General features: G+C 32.5%; 1 protein-coding gene across 10 annotated transcripts in view; it reads left to right on the top strand.

The window, feature by feature from the left end:
• Window positions 1-17,795, top strand: part of LOC105193883 (peripheral plasma membrane protein CASK) — a 196,950-nt gene that overhangs the window by 31,115 nt on the left and 148,040 nt on the right. For 7 of the 10 annotated variants that reach the window (XM_026130650.2, XM_026130653.2, XM_026130651.2 and 4 more), the window contains exons 6-11: window positions 787-873; window positions 6,723-6,898; window positions 7,064-7,186; window positions 8,143-8,329; window positions 9,016-9,137; window positions 11,387-11,566. In XM_026130650.2, the coding sequence (XP_025986435.1) occupies window positions 787-873; window positions 6,723-6,898; window positions 7,064-7,186; window positions 8,143-8,329; window positions 9,016-9,137; window positions 11,387-11,566 (875 nt within the window). The remainder of the gene's footprint in view (window positions 1-786; window positions 874-6,722; window positions 6,899-7,063; window positions 7,187-8,142; window positions 8,330-9,015; window positions 9,138-11,386; window positions 11,567-17,795) is intronic. The other 3 variants (XM_011158544.3, XM_011158551.3, XM_026130652.2) reach the window with 2 other exon arrangements.

Consider the following 17,795-nt stretch of genomic DNA (forward strand, 5'->3'; position numbering starts at 1 on the left):
TTTTCGAATGTATCTGGTTTAGATGAATTTGTTGAAGGATGTCATTCTCGGATTATATAAAACACTTTTTATTAGGATTCACTGATATTGTTTCAAATGATTCTGCAATAATACGTATATCTGAAGCGGAATTAAGAACACGAATGAGAATAAGAATTTAAATTTTATTGAAAGCAAATTAAGAATGATTGTGATAATTGTGTATCTATGAGTGATGTATTTTTCATAGTTATTGTTCAAAAATTATTTCACAGTATACATGTATTTTTCTATGCTAGGGTGATTATCAAAAAATTTTATTTCGACGAAAGAGCAGACGGTTAATCGAGAATCTCCAAGATATTATTGAAAAGATTTGTATTGATATGTGTTTTATGTGAGATTATAAAACGAACGAATTAAAGCAAGCTAATTCGACAGTCTTTAGAGATTTTGTACTAACAATGGATATGCAGATTTACTGTACAATACAAGTAAACTTATACAAACATCGCGTAGAGATATGCCGAGTTCGACATTTTACATACCAATAGACGCACACACACACGACCAGAGAATTGCGTTGATTGATGAGTAAGCCGGCTCCTCAGGCCAATCGATCTAGCGTTTTGCTCCTTGTGACGATTTTCTTAAATAAAATCACCCAACAGCCACAGATGGGTCTTTCTCTACGGATAGCGGCGTTGATGATAAGGAACATCTTGTCGTCCGTGAAATCGTCAACAACTCGCAAAATTATCGTGACGATAACAATCCTTCTTCTTTCTCTCTGTGTTCTTTCGATAGGCCTGATCTCTTCGAGCTGTAATTTCCCTTTTGAGGACCTGACCGACGCCGAGGATTCATTAGTGAGCGACACGGAGGACAATATCGGTATCCACATGCCTGTCACATCTACATAACGTCTGAAAATTTACCACAATCGGGGGTAGAAACGAGAAAGTATCCCCTTATAAGGGCATGCTCCTTTCCGCGTCCGTGAATGTAGTTCCTTGTACGTCACTGTGATCGTAAAATATTATGGAGAACCGTTTCCATCAATGACAAGAGGTCAGACGTATACAGGATGTTCTACACAATTCGCTTCAATCATACATATTACAAAAGATATTGAGGACATGAAAGAGGTATTACAGGTATAAAAGCATTTTGATAAAAATCAAGGATGTTGTGCGTTCCGAATCCATTTCTTCTGAACAATCAGTTTTTATCAAAATTAGATTGTTGATGGCATATCGATCGAATTGTTTTCTGCGGAACATCCTGTATACGATAGAGAAAAAGTGGTCACATATGGTGAGCCCAAGTAAATTCTGGCGAAATGATAGTAGTATATCTCTCCGAAGGAAATGGTGTATCTCTCTTCAGAGTTCATTTTCGTAAGCGAAGCGCGCACGAATGCGTAGCATTTCGTAATTGTCACGCGATCGATCAATCCAGTTTCGTGATTACCCTCGTTTGAGGCATAGTGGATGTTCTACCCCCCCGTGTGGTATAGTTATGCTAGTTTGAGAACGTATACCTAGTGTCTATAAAGACACTCAACCTACGTACGATAGCAGTATTCCTGTGATATTATTGTGCAGGTCGCGTAGTAACAAATATTTATTGTGCCATCGAGGGGAAGCGAGCGAGAGAACGACTCCTTCCCCTTTTTTTCTGTTCTTCCCCCGCCCCCCTATCGTCCGCGTGTCCAATTTTGCAATGCGCGAATGACACAAGCTCTGCTTCATCATTGTAGGATTGGAATAAGTAGTTGACAGAATTGAAGGGTTCGTTACGGCTCGTCATAAAATTATTTCATTTCGTCGACATATATAAATGTCGTCTTTTTAAATAAAACTAAATATTCGCCTTTGACATTTCTGGTCTCTCTGTGTTCACCAGAAATCGAAGATCGTTATCCCTGGTCAATCCAATCTGCAGAAGTAAAATTTTCCGAGACTTTTTTTTATTAAAAAAGAAGAAACGTTGAAAATATAGAAATCGAATACTGACATGCAATAACTGAATTTGGACAGTGACCGAATTTACTCTGTGGCTTCCGAGTTCATCCGTAACACGTATCAGTTTCTGATTGAATTTCTCAAATCGCTTGCTAAATCCATAACGCCATCATGATTATATATTTTCGATGACAGTTAATTAGTTTACCGATATAAATAAGAGGAAGGGGATATTATGGTTATTGTTGTCATTACGGTTACTCCTGTCAGCTCTGTTATTAGGAAACACATTCTAATAATTGCCAGTGGAATTATTCGTTTAATAGTTTTTCTTAGCGCACAATAAAGAAATATTAGATATAGGAATAGGAATTTTAGAATCAGTTTTCTCAAGGAGCACTATAGATGAATAATAAGTTATTTTGTCTCTTGTACGACACATTTATGTCTTATTATGTATTGTCTTATTTTGTATTGTGCGTTACGTTTAATATTTATTAAGAAAATTGATTCTAAAATTTTAGTTTCTATTCCTAATATTTAATATTTCTCTTCTGTACGCAGGGCCTTAGTGGCGCTAATATGCTAGTACACAATATCTGACAATTGTTATAAAGCATTTTTACTTTTGAGCACTTCGAAACTTTTTCAAGGTACGTTTTAGCATTTAATTATACATACTTCCTTATTGTTTTTAAACTTGAATATTATCACACAAATGTATGTATATTTACGTATTATCACACAAATGTATATTTAAGTGTTCTTTTTATTTAATTTTTTATTTGGCTGTACACATTTCGAATCATGCAAAGTTATAAACAATAACATGGAATTTTGTTAATATAGTTTTTTAAGCAAAATTTTTACAAAATATTTCTTAAATAAATTGATTGCCATTTTAGAGAACTAATGTTCAGAAACATTAGAAATATTATTTTAGCTTTATTATTTATACAAGGATATAATGATATCTTTAATGATATCTCAATATGTTTTTGAACGCAACAAATTTTAAATCAGGAAAGTTCTAAATGATGAGAAATTATAAATATATAACCAAATTTTTTAAAATTTATTTTTGGACTAGTCATACGACCATGCACCATTTCTTCTCTTTCACTGATTATGCAGTGTGTCACATTTTTATAAATCATGTCCTAAGTAACAAATATTTTATTATTTTGAATCTAGAATCTGTTAAACAGCATTTTTCGTATTTGAAAATATTGATTATTAACAAAGTTATTTAATAAAATAAAAATGAGTGCCATATTTCCCCTTTCTCCTCTTTATTTGTTATTATTAACATGCGTGTGTATAACTCGGAGGGTACAAAATTATAGAGAAAAATTATACTTGGTTAAAAATAATTGACAACAAAATATAGAAATTGATTAATTTTACTTATTCATGTAATATATTAAAATAAATTACATGTTCTATACGTATTGTGCAACACTGAAATTTATGAAATATTAATTTTTGTCATATTTATTAAAATCAATAAACGCAGTTGCACAACGGTGGGTTCATTTGTATCATTGGTATGATGTAGTACGTACTCCATCGATAATGATAAATGGTTATCATTTCCGAATAAAAATTTTTGTTATCTTATTTTCGACAGACTTGTTTGCTCTTATCTCACAATCTGTAACAATTATATTTTTCTTAAACGTAACAAACCCTTCAGTTGTTTTACCTATTTCTGAATCTGGTTACATGAACTAATTGCCCGCGTTATTTGGGCCTGTTTATGTCGTCATTGTTCGTAGCGGTAGACTAGTCTGTGTGTCTGCGTGTGTCTATTTGTATACCGCTTTGTGTTTGTTTCATCACTTATCGATGACAAATTGAAACTAGTCGCCGCGTCAGAAAATACTATCTTGTTACGTGTATTTGCGAAATATATTTAAACAAAAGGCAAACGCAATAAAAAGCAAACATAACGTTTTTCTCGATTGAATATATCGTTTATTAATAAAACCAGAAATAGTTTCAGATGTACGAATTCCAATTAAAACACGTTTGGAATTTTTACTCTAATATTGTTGTGTGTTTGTTAAAAATAATATTTTCTAACAATAAATTTTAGACATAGTCATGATATAACAATTTTAAATTGACACTTTATGCAATCATTTTGTACATTGTGGCGAGCAATTTATTATGGAAATATCGTATTTCTTAATAAAGAACTTAAGAATAGTGATTTTTTTCTTTTTTGAGGAAACTCGATAGTTTGGAGTGCGCAGTGTTATCGTACACCTACGATATATCATGTGTCCACGAAATGCGACACTTTCTTTATAATGTTGTGAAAAAGTATTATCTTTATTTTTACACCTGAATTTAAACCTCGGAGTTATATCAGCATAAGTATATAAAATCAGTGACACTTTATAACGCTTTGCACTTGTTTTAGGTACAATGATCGTGAACTTTATTTGATAAGCAGAATATTCAATATAATAATATTTGGCTAATATTTTAAGTCTCAAATGTCTGATAAAATATAAAATACATAAACTAACTAACGACTGGAACGGAAAACATGAGGAATATATTTTACATGAAATTCTCTCAGGAGACATTTTGGAGCGAGATTAATCTCAGAGTTGTTTTTATAACATCCATTATTGTGCATTTTGCACGTCTGCTCATATGTAACATGTTTTTTTTTTTAAATTCATGTTCTTGCCAGAAATTGTGCCAGAAATTTCCCAGACTGTTCGTGTATCAGTTCTGTATTTCTAAATTACATTCGTTTAAAATGTATGTCATTAACTTGTCGTTTCGTTCGTGTAACTAATTATTTTCGTTAAAAAATGAGTAATTAAAATCATTGCAACGACAAACGGCAGTCAAGTAGTGAATAATAGGAATTTAAAATGTTTTTATGGACAGTTATATTTTTTATTAGCAACGTTAGTAGTGTTTTAAAAATTAATTGCTTCTATCTCATCATCAAATTTACGCCCTGAAATCAAATAATTTTTGCATGCTCTTGATGTGAAATCGCATGAAAATTTGTTTCTAAATGTGTGTATACTTTAGCACTTGGTTATGGCACCATTAACATTATATTTTTTGCGTTTTTATATCGAAATTACTTTTAAATCATTGCGTTTACTGTACATATATAACTGTATAAATAATTAATCAGTTTCTTTTTGCACCAGCACCTTTTGTTATTTAAAATACTTTACTGGTTTAAGTACTCTACTAAATTATGCTATATATAAGATTAAATAATATTTTACAAATTTTAATATTAAATATGTTTTTATCGATATTTTTAAAATTATTTAATTATATATGTAATACATAAAGAATTTGTTAAAAATTGTTGCTTTATATTAATAATTCCAAAATTTTTTATAGTTTTATATCGGATTAATATAGTATTATATTGTTGTTGCAAGAATATAATTATTACTATTTTTGTTATCGTAAAATAATTGCAAAACAGATACTTTATTATATTGACACTTTACTTAACGTATTTAATATTTTACAAAAAAAAAGAAACACACAAGCGGAAACGTAACAAAGGAATATACTTTTATTTACATGATAGTAGTACTTATCTATAAAAACAATTAAAAATTAGAATATGCTTATATATTATATTAACACAATTTTCTCCTTTACATAAACAAAATATTTAGAAAATATATAGCTAGGAATTCACATTCTATAGATAGAATAGCACATTTATATATAGTAATATATATTACGTACATAAGGTACATAGTTTCAAATAGAATTTATGTTTGATGAAATATTTAAAAAATTAATATAATTGCAATTATACATATATATTTTTTAAAGATTCTTTAGAGAGAGAAATCCACACTTTTTTCATACAATAATCTTGTTGATATAATAATTATGTGCCACGTGACACTTTTCGCATATATAAAATGACACGATATTTTGACGATAATTTTTCCAATGTTTAACGATATACTCGCGAACGCAATTATGTCGTCTTTGCTTTACAGCCTTAATCATCTCATCTTTTCCCATGTACACTTTTCAATGTGCAGTGACCTACATTTCCTCTCGTGCCGCTTTCTGTGTCATTTACCGATTCTTAATAAATATAGATTGTTGAAAGTAAGCAAGTTAGCACGTTGGTTATCGTCCGTGAACGACGTTTGTGCCTATATCGAAGAATTGGCTACTTTGTGACAGGTGTATTTGTTTTCGAGGAATGCGGTAGCCTTTGCATTTGACGTTTGTTCCTTGTCATTAATTATTGATACATCCAGTCGATCTGACGTTTCCAAAAATAATGAACAAAAGTGTGGTTTGGATTCTCTCGCCACGGACGATCGATTTGACAGAAAGAATGAAAGAGAGAGAGAGAGAGAGAGAGAGAGAGAGAGAGAGAGAGAGAGAGTGTGTGTGTGTGTGTGTGTGTGTGTGTGTGTGTGTGTGTGTGTGTGTGTCATGGTATGTTTACGTGTGTATGTGTGCGTGTATGTGAGAGAGGGAGAGAGTACAGATGGGTGTGCGCGAGAGATAGCTGGCGATTATTTGTTTTATACAGTGTATACAGTCGCAAAATCAAACCGAGGGAAAATCAAACGCAGATGTTTCATTCGGCTGACAAATTCGCGTTTATTTGTCGTAAATACGTTTCCGTTTTACGTAATGATCGACTGCGAAGTTTCTGAGTAATCACTCGTGCCTCGCTTCTATTCCGCCGGTCATATTAGCCGGTCATTTCATCCCCTTTCGCTCACGACGCTCTTGGTCGCGCAGGTCGTGTCGGATGTCCGCACTTCATGGCGCCGGAAGTGATTCTACGGCGACAATATGGGAAACCCGGTGACGTCTGGTCGGCCGGAGTGCTGCTGCATGTCCTGCTAACTGGTACACTTCCGTTCGTCGGATCTCGGGACAGGCTGCGGGAAGCGATCTGTCGAGGGCGGGTGCAGGTAACAGCTACAATCTTACAATCTTGCGCTACTAATGCCGTTAATCCGGATGAGCAGCGATGCAGTCGGAGAATTTTAATAACGCTCGCTCGGCGCAACCGTTCGCGTCCGGGGCACGCAATAATTCTCCGTGCGCGAATAATTCCAATTTAATTGAATTTGCAGATGGAGACACCACTCTGGGATCCTATCAGCGAGTCGGCGAAAGACCTCATACAGAGAATGCTCACGACTGACGTAAATCATAGGATCACCATCCAAGAGGTTCTCAACCACAAGTGGCTCAGAGTAAGTGAAACGGCTTCCGTAGACGCGCTTCGCAAGCTTCGATTTGTATACTCTTACTCTGCGTAAGGCAGGAGCACACAGGAGAAATCCCGCGATTTGATCCGTATGATAATCGTTCGCGCGGGCGTTCGATGACGATCAGCATTCTACGTCACGCCGCACAACTCCTGATGGGGGTAATCGATGTAGCGGCTTCCGTTTCATCGCCGGTGATAGTGCATCGGTTTTTATTTTTTCATAATTACGCCGCGCACACATATACACATTTTATATATATTATATATTTATTATATATATAATACACGTGGCCTCGTTCCTTCTTATTATCGCCAATGAATGTGGGTGCGCACGCGCGCGCGTTACTATGGTGTGAGGGTATACCTATGTGGTGCAACAGTTAGCCAGTGACCTAAGGTAGAAACACTCGCGGAGTCACCCCCATACTTCTTCGATGCAACACACGTGCAACTGGGCTATCGATCGCTATAGCGGGAGCGAAGCCTCACACGGCGGTTAATGAAAATAACTATAGTAAAGTACACCTCGCGCTCGGTGTGCACTGCTTAGAGCTTTTTTATGCGGCTGTACGTTCGTCGAACCCCCGTAGACTTCGTAGAAGCAAGTATATAATCTCTCTCCTCGCGCTTCTCCATGCAACGGTGTAATACGCCCCGATTGTAGGAAGGGATAATAATTACTTATTACTTGGCTGACGCTAGTTCTGTATTTTCTTTACGATGTTTACGTTGCCGTAGTTACACGCATCTAAGCTTCTATTAATGAATTTTCATTTATTTCGAAGCCGATTGCGAATTGATTTGCGCTTAATTAATTTGGTTTTATAAAATTAAATGTGGCACGTGTAGCAGCTCATTGTGGCCTCGTCAATAATAGCATGGTCATTTCTTATTTTACAACGCTTGTTTTATAGCGAATGAACGGATCTTAACTTGCAGGATCGTGATAAGGGTGCAGCCCGTATACACTTAGGTGACACTATAGAAGAGCTTAAGAAATTCAATGCGAGGCGAAAACTGAAGGACGCCGTAAAAGCAGCCGTCTCCTCATCGAAATGGCACGCTCCGTATTCAGAAGCTAATGGCGACAATTTCTCTGACGTCGGCGATGACGAGATAACTACAGGTACATCGAGAGCGAGCGATCTCCAAGTTTCATCCCTGATACTTGTATAAATATTACAAAATTCAATACTCACGAAAGCTTTTCTTTCAATACATGTTAATTCACAAGAAAAAAAATTATTGTGTTTATTTAAATTTTAAGTTGCGTTTCAATCATTATTAGAGATATATATATAATGTTAGAAATTAAAATTGAAAATAATAAACAATACATGCCATTTAATTGAAATTTTGCTAACGTCAAACCTTGCTTTACTAGAAATTCAGAAGCACTTTCCATACTTTTAATTGCTCGCGATACTTTCATAACGATCAAAGGTAACGTAATGTAGGCTAATGTAGGCTAATGTTTCGTTTATGTGATCTCAGCTTACTATTTCAACAACGAGAAATCGATGATATCGCGTAATTTGGAGATTCCGTTATTTCCGTGAACATTGCGTTAATGGATACTGACCAAGCAAATAAGCTACGAATGAATAATTTGTTTTAATGAGTGCAAACAGCATAGAGAGTATAATTTATGTATGCTCACGATTGCTCGTTCGGTCCGCATCCAACATTACTCTCTTACCAACATTATCAATCACCTATAAAAGATTACCTGTACACTTTTAAAATGCGAGTTAGCAAGTGTATTAACGACGTTTCGGAAAAATCAATATCTTACGCATTCTAATGTTATAGGCGCTGTTGCTGAAATTGTGGATTGCTTGGATGATATTGAGATACTCGAGGAAAGTGATAGACTATTGCGGTCAGATGTTATCAACACCGTTGATGATCATCGACTTCGAGCCATTTTGGAGGTATTTTTTAGTACAATTTATATTTATATTAAATGTGATAAGTTAATAACGTAATGAATTGGTTAAAAGAATGAAAGTAATATGATTAAAAGATTGTAATGAGTCAAAAAAATCTCCATCAGTATTCAAACTTTTCACTTGTTAAACAGATAATGCCAATTTAATAATAAATGTGCAAATTATTGCTTATTTATCGCGAAAATTTTGCTATGTATATCTTACAATGACTTTAGACATTTAATTAATTGAAAATTGATTTATAAATTGATTTTAATTAGATAATCCGAATATCTTCTGCGACAATCGATTGGTTGTTTCTTATTATTCTTGTTTAATTATTTTGTTTGAATTTTTGTAACTAATATTGTATAATAACGATGATAGAATATTTCTTGATTTTATGCAAGTGGGAATTTTATTTAAATATCAAAAGTTATTTGCAAAATTTTCATTATAATTCTATTCACATTGTGGCAATATTGTTATACGTTTGAGATAAAAATTGAAATATATGGCCACTTAATATTTCAAAAGGAAAATTTTTCGTAATTCAGTACAGATTCAGAAAATGTTTACTGTATAATAGATCTATTTTATTTTTTTTTAACACGTAAAAATAATATTCATTAATAACACATAATACAATATTATTTTTATTACGAAAATTTCAATTTTTATTATTTTACATTCAGTGAGTATATCTCTTCTTGTTTACAACTAAAAATAAATAAAGGATGTAATTTGAATAAAAAAGAATCTCTAAAAGGAGTTTATAATTTCATGTTGCAAATTTTATTATTAAATATTTAATTAACTTTTTGGCATTTTTTTTTTAACGAAGAGAACTACTATTTTTATTTCTTCAGTTTATTTCTTACACATAGTTATTATCTCATAGATAAACATTTTATAATAATATAGAAACCTTTTCTTCTCAAATTATTTTGCGTCAATTTTTTTTTTTCTATTAGTAGCAAAATTTCTGCAATCTATTGCAAGTAACAAAGACAGAATGCTTTCGTAACACATAGGGTAAAACAGAATGAGTTATTTCTTATCAAGGGTGGGTAACGATCGTCAACCCTTTCGTACGTGCAACGTTTGCGCCACTGTTTGAACTGTTATCTTTCAACCCGCCTGGATCAGCAGCCATCTTGGAAGGCGCCCCCTTTTCGCGCGGTTGAGTCTCGTCATAGCTTGAGTTTTTCCACTGAGAGCGGAGCCACTCACCTTTATCTCCCTCAGTGATCCCCTCTCACCCGACCATGAGGGATAATGTAGACCCCCCGCGGGATATCCCGCGGGAACAGGCTGCCCACCCTCGTTCCTTTCGAGGAAAAGCACGCAAGCGCTGCCTTCGGGGTGGCAAAATGGCCGCCGTGGAGTCCTGATAAACAACATGCCACGCACGATCGAAGGATCGCATTACCGCGGCAACGCGCGTGCCAATGTAAATTTGTTCCTCGGTGGTTCCTGAAGTGTCACGTGGCCGAACGTGCCACGTGCTAGGACCATGCCACATGTGATCCCAGCCCGGTGAGGCTTACGTGCGCTGTTTATGCAGCAGAGATGCACCTCTGTCAGTTGATGTTCATTGGCGACGCCGAGCTAGCCGGCGATCTGCTCGAAATCGCGGGTCTCCTGGTGAGTGAATTAGTTCGAGCAGAATATAAGGAGAAACACATTATTAATAGTTAGATTTCTACAAGTTTAAAATTTTATAAATAAAGCGACGGTTGCTCTCGCAAGTTTAAGCGCGTCCGCTGCATGATCAGGACATCTCATGGATTGCCTACGAACTATTTTTAATTTTAGTGTGTCGTCTTATTAGATAACTTTGTAATTATCTTAATTCTCAATCTTCTCAATAATTTCAATTTTTTGTTATTGTTATATTTATGTAATGTTTATGATTTAAAATAATTTTATTTTTATGATTTTATGATTTTAATGCTACGTACTTGTAAGAGTATTCTTCAAAATGAAATTAAGGAAAAATATATCGAAGAAAAGTTTGAATACTGAAGAAATTTTTCTTTTTTTTTATTAATTATTAAAATGCTACGTTCTTTAGCATTTTAATAAAAAGAAAATGAAATATTCCAACTGTTTACTTTTAATCAGTCATATTTCGGAAAATGTATGACAATAATTATTTTTTGTTAGATGCGAGATTATTTGCATAAATAAGAAAAAAAAGCAATTACAAAAGGAATCGGACAACTAATATTGATGTTTCTGATGTTTAGCTTTATGACAGAATCTCAGGTCGTGTACCAACGCCGTATCGAGCACCGCAGACGGATGCGGTCCAGCGTGCTCGTGACGTTGAGGAGATCCTTCGGGAAGCTGAGCATTCGGCGGTGCGAAATATTGATAGAGCCGACCTTCGAGAACTTCATGAATTATTGGTTCAGCCGCACATGAGGGTAAGTACGTTGTGATTTAAAGAAAACTAACATAGATTGGAAGAATAAACGATTCATTTCTATTGCGCTTAAAAGCTAATCTTTCAACTTAAATTATTACGTATTAGTTCAAAAGATTTTATATTACCTTTATAAATAGCGCTTCTATTAGTAAGAAATTTGCTGATACTTGTGAAAGAAGCAATCTATTTAAAACGTTTTAATTCTTTATTTACATTTCTTTATTAATGAATAACGTTTGTTTGAAAATTTTTTTGCATAATATTGGAAGTTAAAACAGGTTAAGATTGCATTGTTGCGTCAAGCAATTATTACTAAATCGATTGGTAACTACGGACCGCTTGTAATTATTCAAGCGTAAACGTTGATCAGGCGCGACTCGATTCGCGTTTACTTTACGTCTCAATAACGATTTTCAATTACTCACGTGAATGAATCTAATTAATTAGAAAATAAGAAATATTGATGATTAATTACATTTTAAATTGAACGAAATAATTTTTTAAGAACCATAATATATATTGATAAAAGAAAGATGTGCCATGTATCTCGTAACATTTATATAATATTTTAACAATATATTATAAAAGTTAACTAGAATTAACAATTTTAATATGAATGTGTCATAATTAGGTCGTAATTTTAACTTTGAAACTATTATGATATAATGTTTTTATATTATTATTTTGACCTTAATTTTCAGAACATGTGCTCTTAAAATATTATATAGTGGTTGCGAGATCTTTTGCACATAAAATGATTTGTAAATTAATGCTGATAAGCATTATCGAAATTTTTTAAAGACGTCATGATTATTATAAAAAAGCACAAAATAACGTGCATTAGTAAGGTTCAGCTTCTTATATTACATGTATATTAATTTTTTATATATTAGGTTGAGGAAAAAGAAATCCATTATTTAAGTACGTACGTATGCATAAATAATTGATTTCTTTTTCCTCAATCTAATATAAAAATTTTATATATCTATTTTGTATACACAATTCTATTATGTACATTGGTTTGAGAAATAATTTTTAAATGACGTAACATGTCATTAGGCGTATGCGATAATGATTTCTTATATACATTTGTATATTTGTGCCACTTGCATGCATTTACGTGACAGCACAAGATATATTCGGTTGTTTCTAAATATAAGAGCGAGTGAAAGAAATAGCCTGTGAAAAAATCGATCGGTATCAGAGGATTTTCCGCATGTGGTGACTTTCCGCAAACTATTCCGACGTGGGTCCCGATAATCATCTAACCGTACCGTCGTATTGCTCTTTGTCCTTATAGCGGTGATCGCTGGTTCCGCTAGTATATTTACCGCGGTGTTTGACATTACCGCAGGATATACCGTAAATGGGGCGTGGAAATGTAGGTCGATCGTTAAAATTCTCAGTTAAAAATCCCGTAGCTGTTGCGAGCAAAGTAGGAAGGGCAGAGAGGAAAGAGTTATAGCAGGAATAAGATAAATGTAGAGAAAAGGAGCGAAAAGCGGAGAGATAGATCGAGAACACGGGATTTAAACGGACCGTGGCGCATTCTGATAGCCACCCTTGTTACTAGGCGTTTTATTAATCTCATCCTTATCCTTGAGGCACGTTGCTCATTACTTATTTACAACCTCCGCCTTCGTCCGCGTTTCTGTCTGGTCCTATTTTAGACATCTCAAGAAATGGAGAACCCGGTTGTGCCCTTTTACGTGATATTTGGCACTGTGCTCCGGATACGGCCAAAATCGATGTGGCGCCCTACTTCGATTAGCGACACAAGTGGAACGGGCAAAAATAAAAGAGCGTCTGGCGCGAAATGCATTTAATTACATACGTTGAATGGTTTGGTTAAGCTGCGAATCTCGTTTCTTCCGCAAGAAATGACGTCGCTATCTATAAACGTTCGAAGACCTGTTTAACAAAAGAATTTTTATTCTTAGAAATTAATTTACTTCCATTCGCATCGAAGATAAAGCGATGCGTTTATTACTAAATATGTACATAGCATGTATATATTGACTAACGTATCATTTTGAATCACGCAAATTAAATAGCACTCATTATTATTATATCATACATTATTATATCATTAAATGCATTTGATTGCTATTATCAATATAGAGATGTTTATTATATTATATAACAAACTTCGATGGGATGTAAACGTTACATACATTTATAAAATAAGAAATTATTTCTTTATTGTACGCTGTTTTAAAATTAAACCTAAAATTGATTATAATTAGAATCTTTAAATTTCTGTCATGTAAATTGAGAAAAGGAAAACATACTGTATTTAATCGATAACCACGAGAAAGTAGAACTTGTTGCTTCATTGAGATAGGAAATAATATTGTGGCAAGTGGATTGATTCATGCATAGCTATACTTTAAAGTGCATGACAGAAAAAAAGACAGAGGGCCCTTGTGCTAATTTAGTCGATCACAATGAGTACTCAAGGATTTGATTAATACGTACAGTTAATATTTTGGGAAAATGTGAAGATTGATGAAATACATTCAAGATTTATGCCTTGTAAACATATATGCATATAATAGCAACATGTATATAATATGTTACGCGAGAAATAAAAAATTAAACAAAATACCGAACAAATGACAATATATATTATATAAGGCGTATTATAGTTAATCTATTAAAGCCCAGGCTAGAATAGCAAGGTTAATAAAAAAATAATAATTGGAAATAGGGCCGACACGTAAAAAAATATTACATAAAAAACATGTTACAAAAATCAATTTTGCATTTAATTGTTACAAACAAATTATTAAAAATTGATCGTAGAGAAACATTGATTCCGTCAATCAATTTTACGGAAAAAATTATTAAAGAAATATATATATATATATATATATATATATATATATATATATATATATATTATATATATATATTTATATATATACACTTTTTTCTTAAATTGTTTTTATTTTATGCAAAAAAATAAACAATTAAAACTTGTTTTTGTTTGTAATCGGATCAACAAGGTTAGCTAAAAATGAAAAATTGAAAATAGGACTGGAAAACGTAAAAAAACATTACTGACATACAAAGCACGTTGCGAAAATCAATTTGGTAACTAACTGTTATAAACAAATTATTAAATATTTGTAGTAAAGGAAAATTGATTACACCAATTTATTCTACAGAAAAAATTACTAAAGAAAAATATATAACTCTTTCTTAAATTGTTTTCATTTTGCAAAAAATAATAAACATATATTAAATATTGGAACAATGTTTAACGAACATATTCTTCTTAATTGAAAAACCATTGCATGCAATAAATTTGATCATACATAAAACGTTTTTCAAAGTGCAATCCTATAATCTAGAAATTAATTTGAATTTATTTCAAATAATTTAAATTAATTGTAATTTAGAACGCGAAACGTTTGCATAAAACATTTCTCGAAATGCAATCCTAATTTAGAAATTAATTAAAAAGTTTTAGTTTAGTGCGCGAAAAAATAGTCTATCTTTGCGAATTTTTTAAAAGAAAACTGTTATATATGTTCTACGCTTTTTCACATCTACTTGTACATATTTAGTAAATATTTGTGAATTTTGATATGGCTAAAGTTGATAAATTTAAAAACTAATACATTTTTCAAGTTGCTGACACAATTTCTTAAATTCTACTGAAGTTATTGATTTCAACACTTTTGTGTTTATATAAAATATATACATGTCTATTTATTGCTCAAACTAGGATTAATAAAAAGTGTTGTAAATTATTAAAATGGCGCTGTTATAAACGCGGTTAGAACCAGCTTTTTTGAACAAAATCGATCGAATTTCATGTATGAAGAAAATAGAAAATTTATAAATATTTTAATAATTTTAGTTTGGGTGAGCAGATATGTATTTTATACATAAAAATTTAAGTCAATAGTTTCAATAATTTTTAAGAAATCATGTTAGTCAACTTGAAAAATGTATTTATTTTTAAATTTACGTAATGTTCAACTAATGAATGCAAAATGATAAATATTTAGCACCAAAGCGCCAAAGTGTTCACACTAGAACTCTGTGTTATAAGTAGTGTAATAAGTAGTGTAATCCTTTTATTTGAGGGATGCTGATTTCTTCATATTTCTACTGGTTGCTTTTTCCTTTTAATTGCCATATAAACCTAATTGGTCTTTCGTCTAATAAGCGTTCAGCGATTTTAGTTTCCATTCTTATCAACACTGGAAAAGTTACCAACATTAGGTCCAAAATGGCAGTTATTTGTGTTACTTTTATAATAGAGAGCTTTAGTTTACGGCGTAAACTAGTGTTGATAGACGAGCCGGTTTCTTTCGCATACGTATTAAAAATGAGGTTTTAATAAAATTAGTAATAGAAAATTTTTAGTAGCTCATATAAATTTTTTTATAAAAAAAGGAAGGTTTTTAATGATATTTGCATATTGTATACTGATAGTTATGACGTTTGGAATTCTCTAATTCTACGTTTCTTCATTGCTTTTTTTCCATTTAAATCTATATTAAAATAAATAATGTATAGTTCCTTAACTTACTTTAACCTAGTCTAGTCTATAAGTTTTAATGCACAGTGAAAAGTACACAAACAATACAGGCAATAAATTTCAATCTATTAAAAATTATATATTAATGCACAATAAACAATACAGGAACGTAGAACAGACAATAAGAATAAATTTTTGAAGCGTTGGGTTTCTATTCTTTGTTGCCTGCATCGAGCACAGTGATACGATTTTATACGAGCTTTTCAAGTTTAATATTTTCTTATTCTCTGTTTCTGTACTTTTTATTGTGCGTTAAGCCTAATAGCAACAGGGAATAAGGAACAGTTCCATATATTAAATAAGGGAAAAATATAAAGCATTCTTTGTTCCACATATTGAACTGTTGCTTATTCCCTTTTCCCTATTTCCTATTCTGTTCATTGTGTCCGAGGCTTTAGGCTTACCCTTATTACGAGCTTACAAGACGTACCCATTTCTGTTACACAATTATACTATTTTCTCTCTTTTACCGTCGTGTATGCGCGTAAAAAAACGGTTATCAAGTTTATTAACACTGATTTATGTAAGATCGTTACGTTATTACTCACATCTCGCAAATCGTACGCCATTATCAATTAAACGGATAGTGTGAATGGCTCCGTATTTTGTCGCATTGTATTTCGGACTTGGTTATGGACAATTAACATTGATTGCCATTTCTTGCAAATTAACCCTTAAGCGGGCACGTGGGAGTCAAATTGATCCAAACGCATGAATAAATGGAAGTTTATTTGTTTCGCCTTTGTTTGCGGTTCTACCGCTTTCAATATCTTTCTTCTACATCTTAGTCTTGATTTAGCTTTCAGCCAAATAACATCAATAACACGAATATTTGGGCTACAAATAACATTCCTTTATCCCTTGGGTCAATTTGACCAAACAACTACATATATAACTTTCTGTGTAATTCAACGTTGTTTAACAGATTATTTTTAGTTTTCAGTTTTTTAAGTTTATTTTTACTTAAAATTTTTTTTTATTAAATTTTTTTTAGGTAAATAAATATTTTATTTTTTATTTTATTTTGGACATTAATAACTTGGTTTTAATAAACAAATGATTGTTATTTTCAATTATATTTTAATAATTTTAAACATGTTTATTATTTTAATGTTTTTTCACGGTACAGAATGAATTTAGCGTTTGTATCTTGATGATTTGTTAAAGTTTCTCAATTCTTTTGCTTCATTTAGAGCCGCTTTTATAAAATTTACGCTCAAAAACTTGTGATCTTCAAATACCCCAATTTAGTTCTCTCTCTCTCTCTCTCTCTCTCTTTTTTCACTGCATAATGAATAAATAATAAATAACTAAATGACACTTTTTGTATCTGTTAAATTACTAAAATATATTTAGGGACAAGGACAAATAATTAAAAAATAAGCATTCTTTCTATATAAAGGATAAAATTTAATAAATTTTTCCTGATGCTTCGGCGCCTAGGGCTTCAACCTCGAAAACCCAGAGGTAAACGCGCTGTTGGTTGCGCTAATTTACGAGACTTCGAACAGATCGTAGTTTTGTGTAGACTTGCTTTCTTCGCGTTGTTCTCTCTTTATAATGTAATGCGTGCCGCGAGCGATTAATATCGAAAGTTCGAAGTATATCTAATTAACTGTGTTTTCGCGAGTGAATTATGTAAATACCGTGAATCAAATAAGATGGAAGAGAT

The sequence above is a fragment of the Solenopsis invicta genome, chromosome 6 (assembly GCF_016802725.1).
Source record: "Solenopsis invicta isolate M01_SB chromosome 6, UNIL_Sinv_3.0, whole genome shotgun sequence".
NCBI classification, from domain to species: Eukaryota; Metazoa; Arthropoda; class Insecta; order Hymenoptera; family Formicidae; genus Solenopsis; species Solenopsis invicta.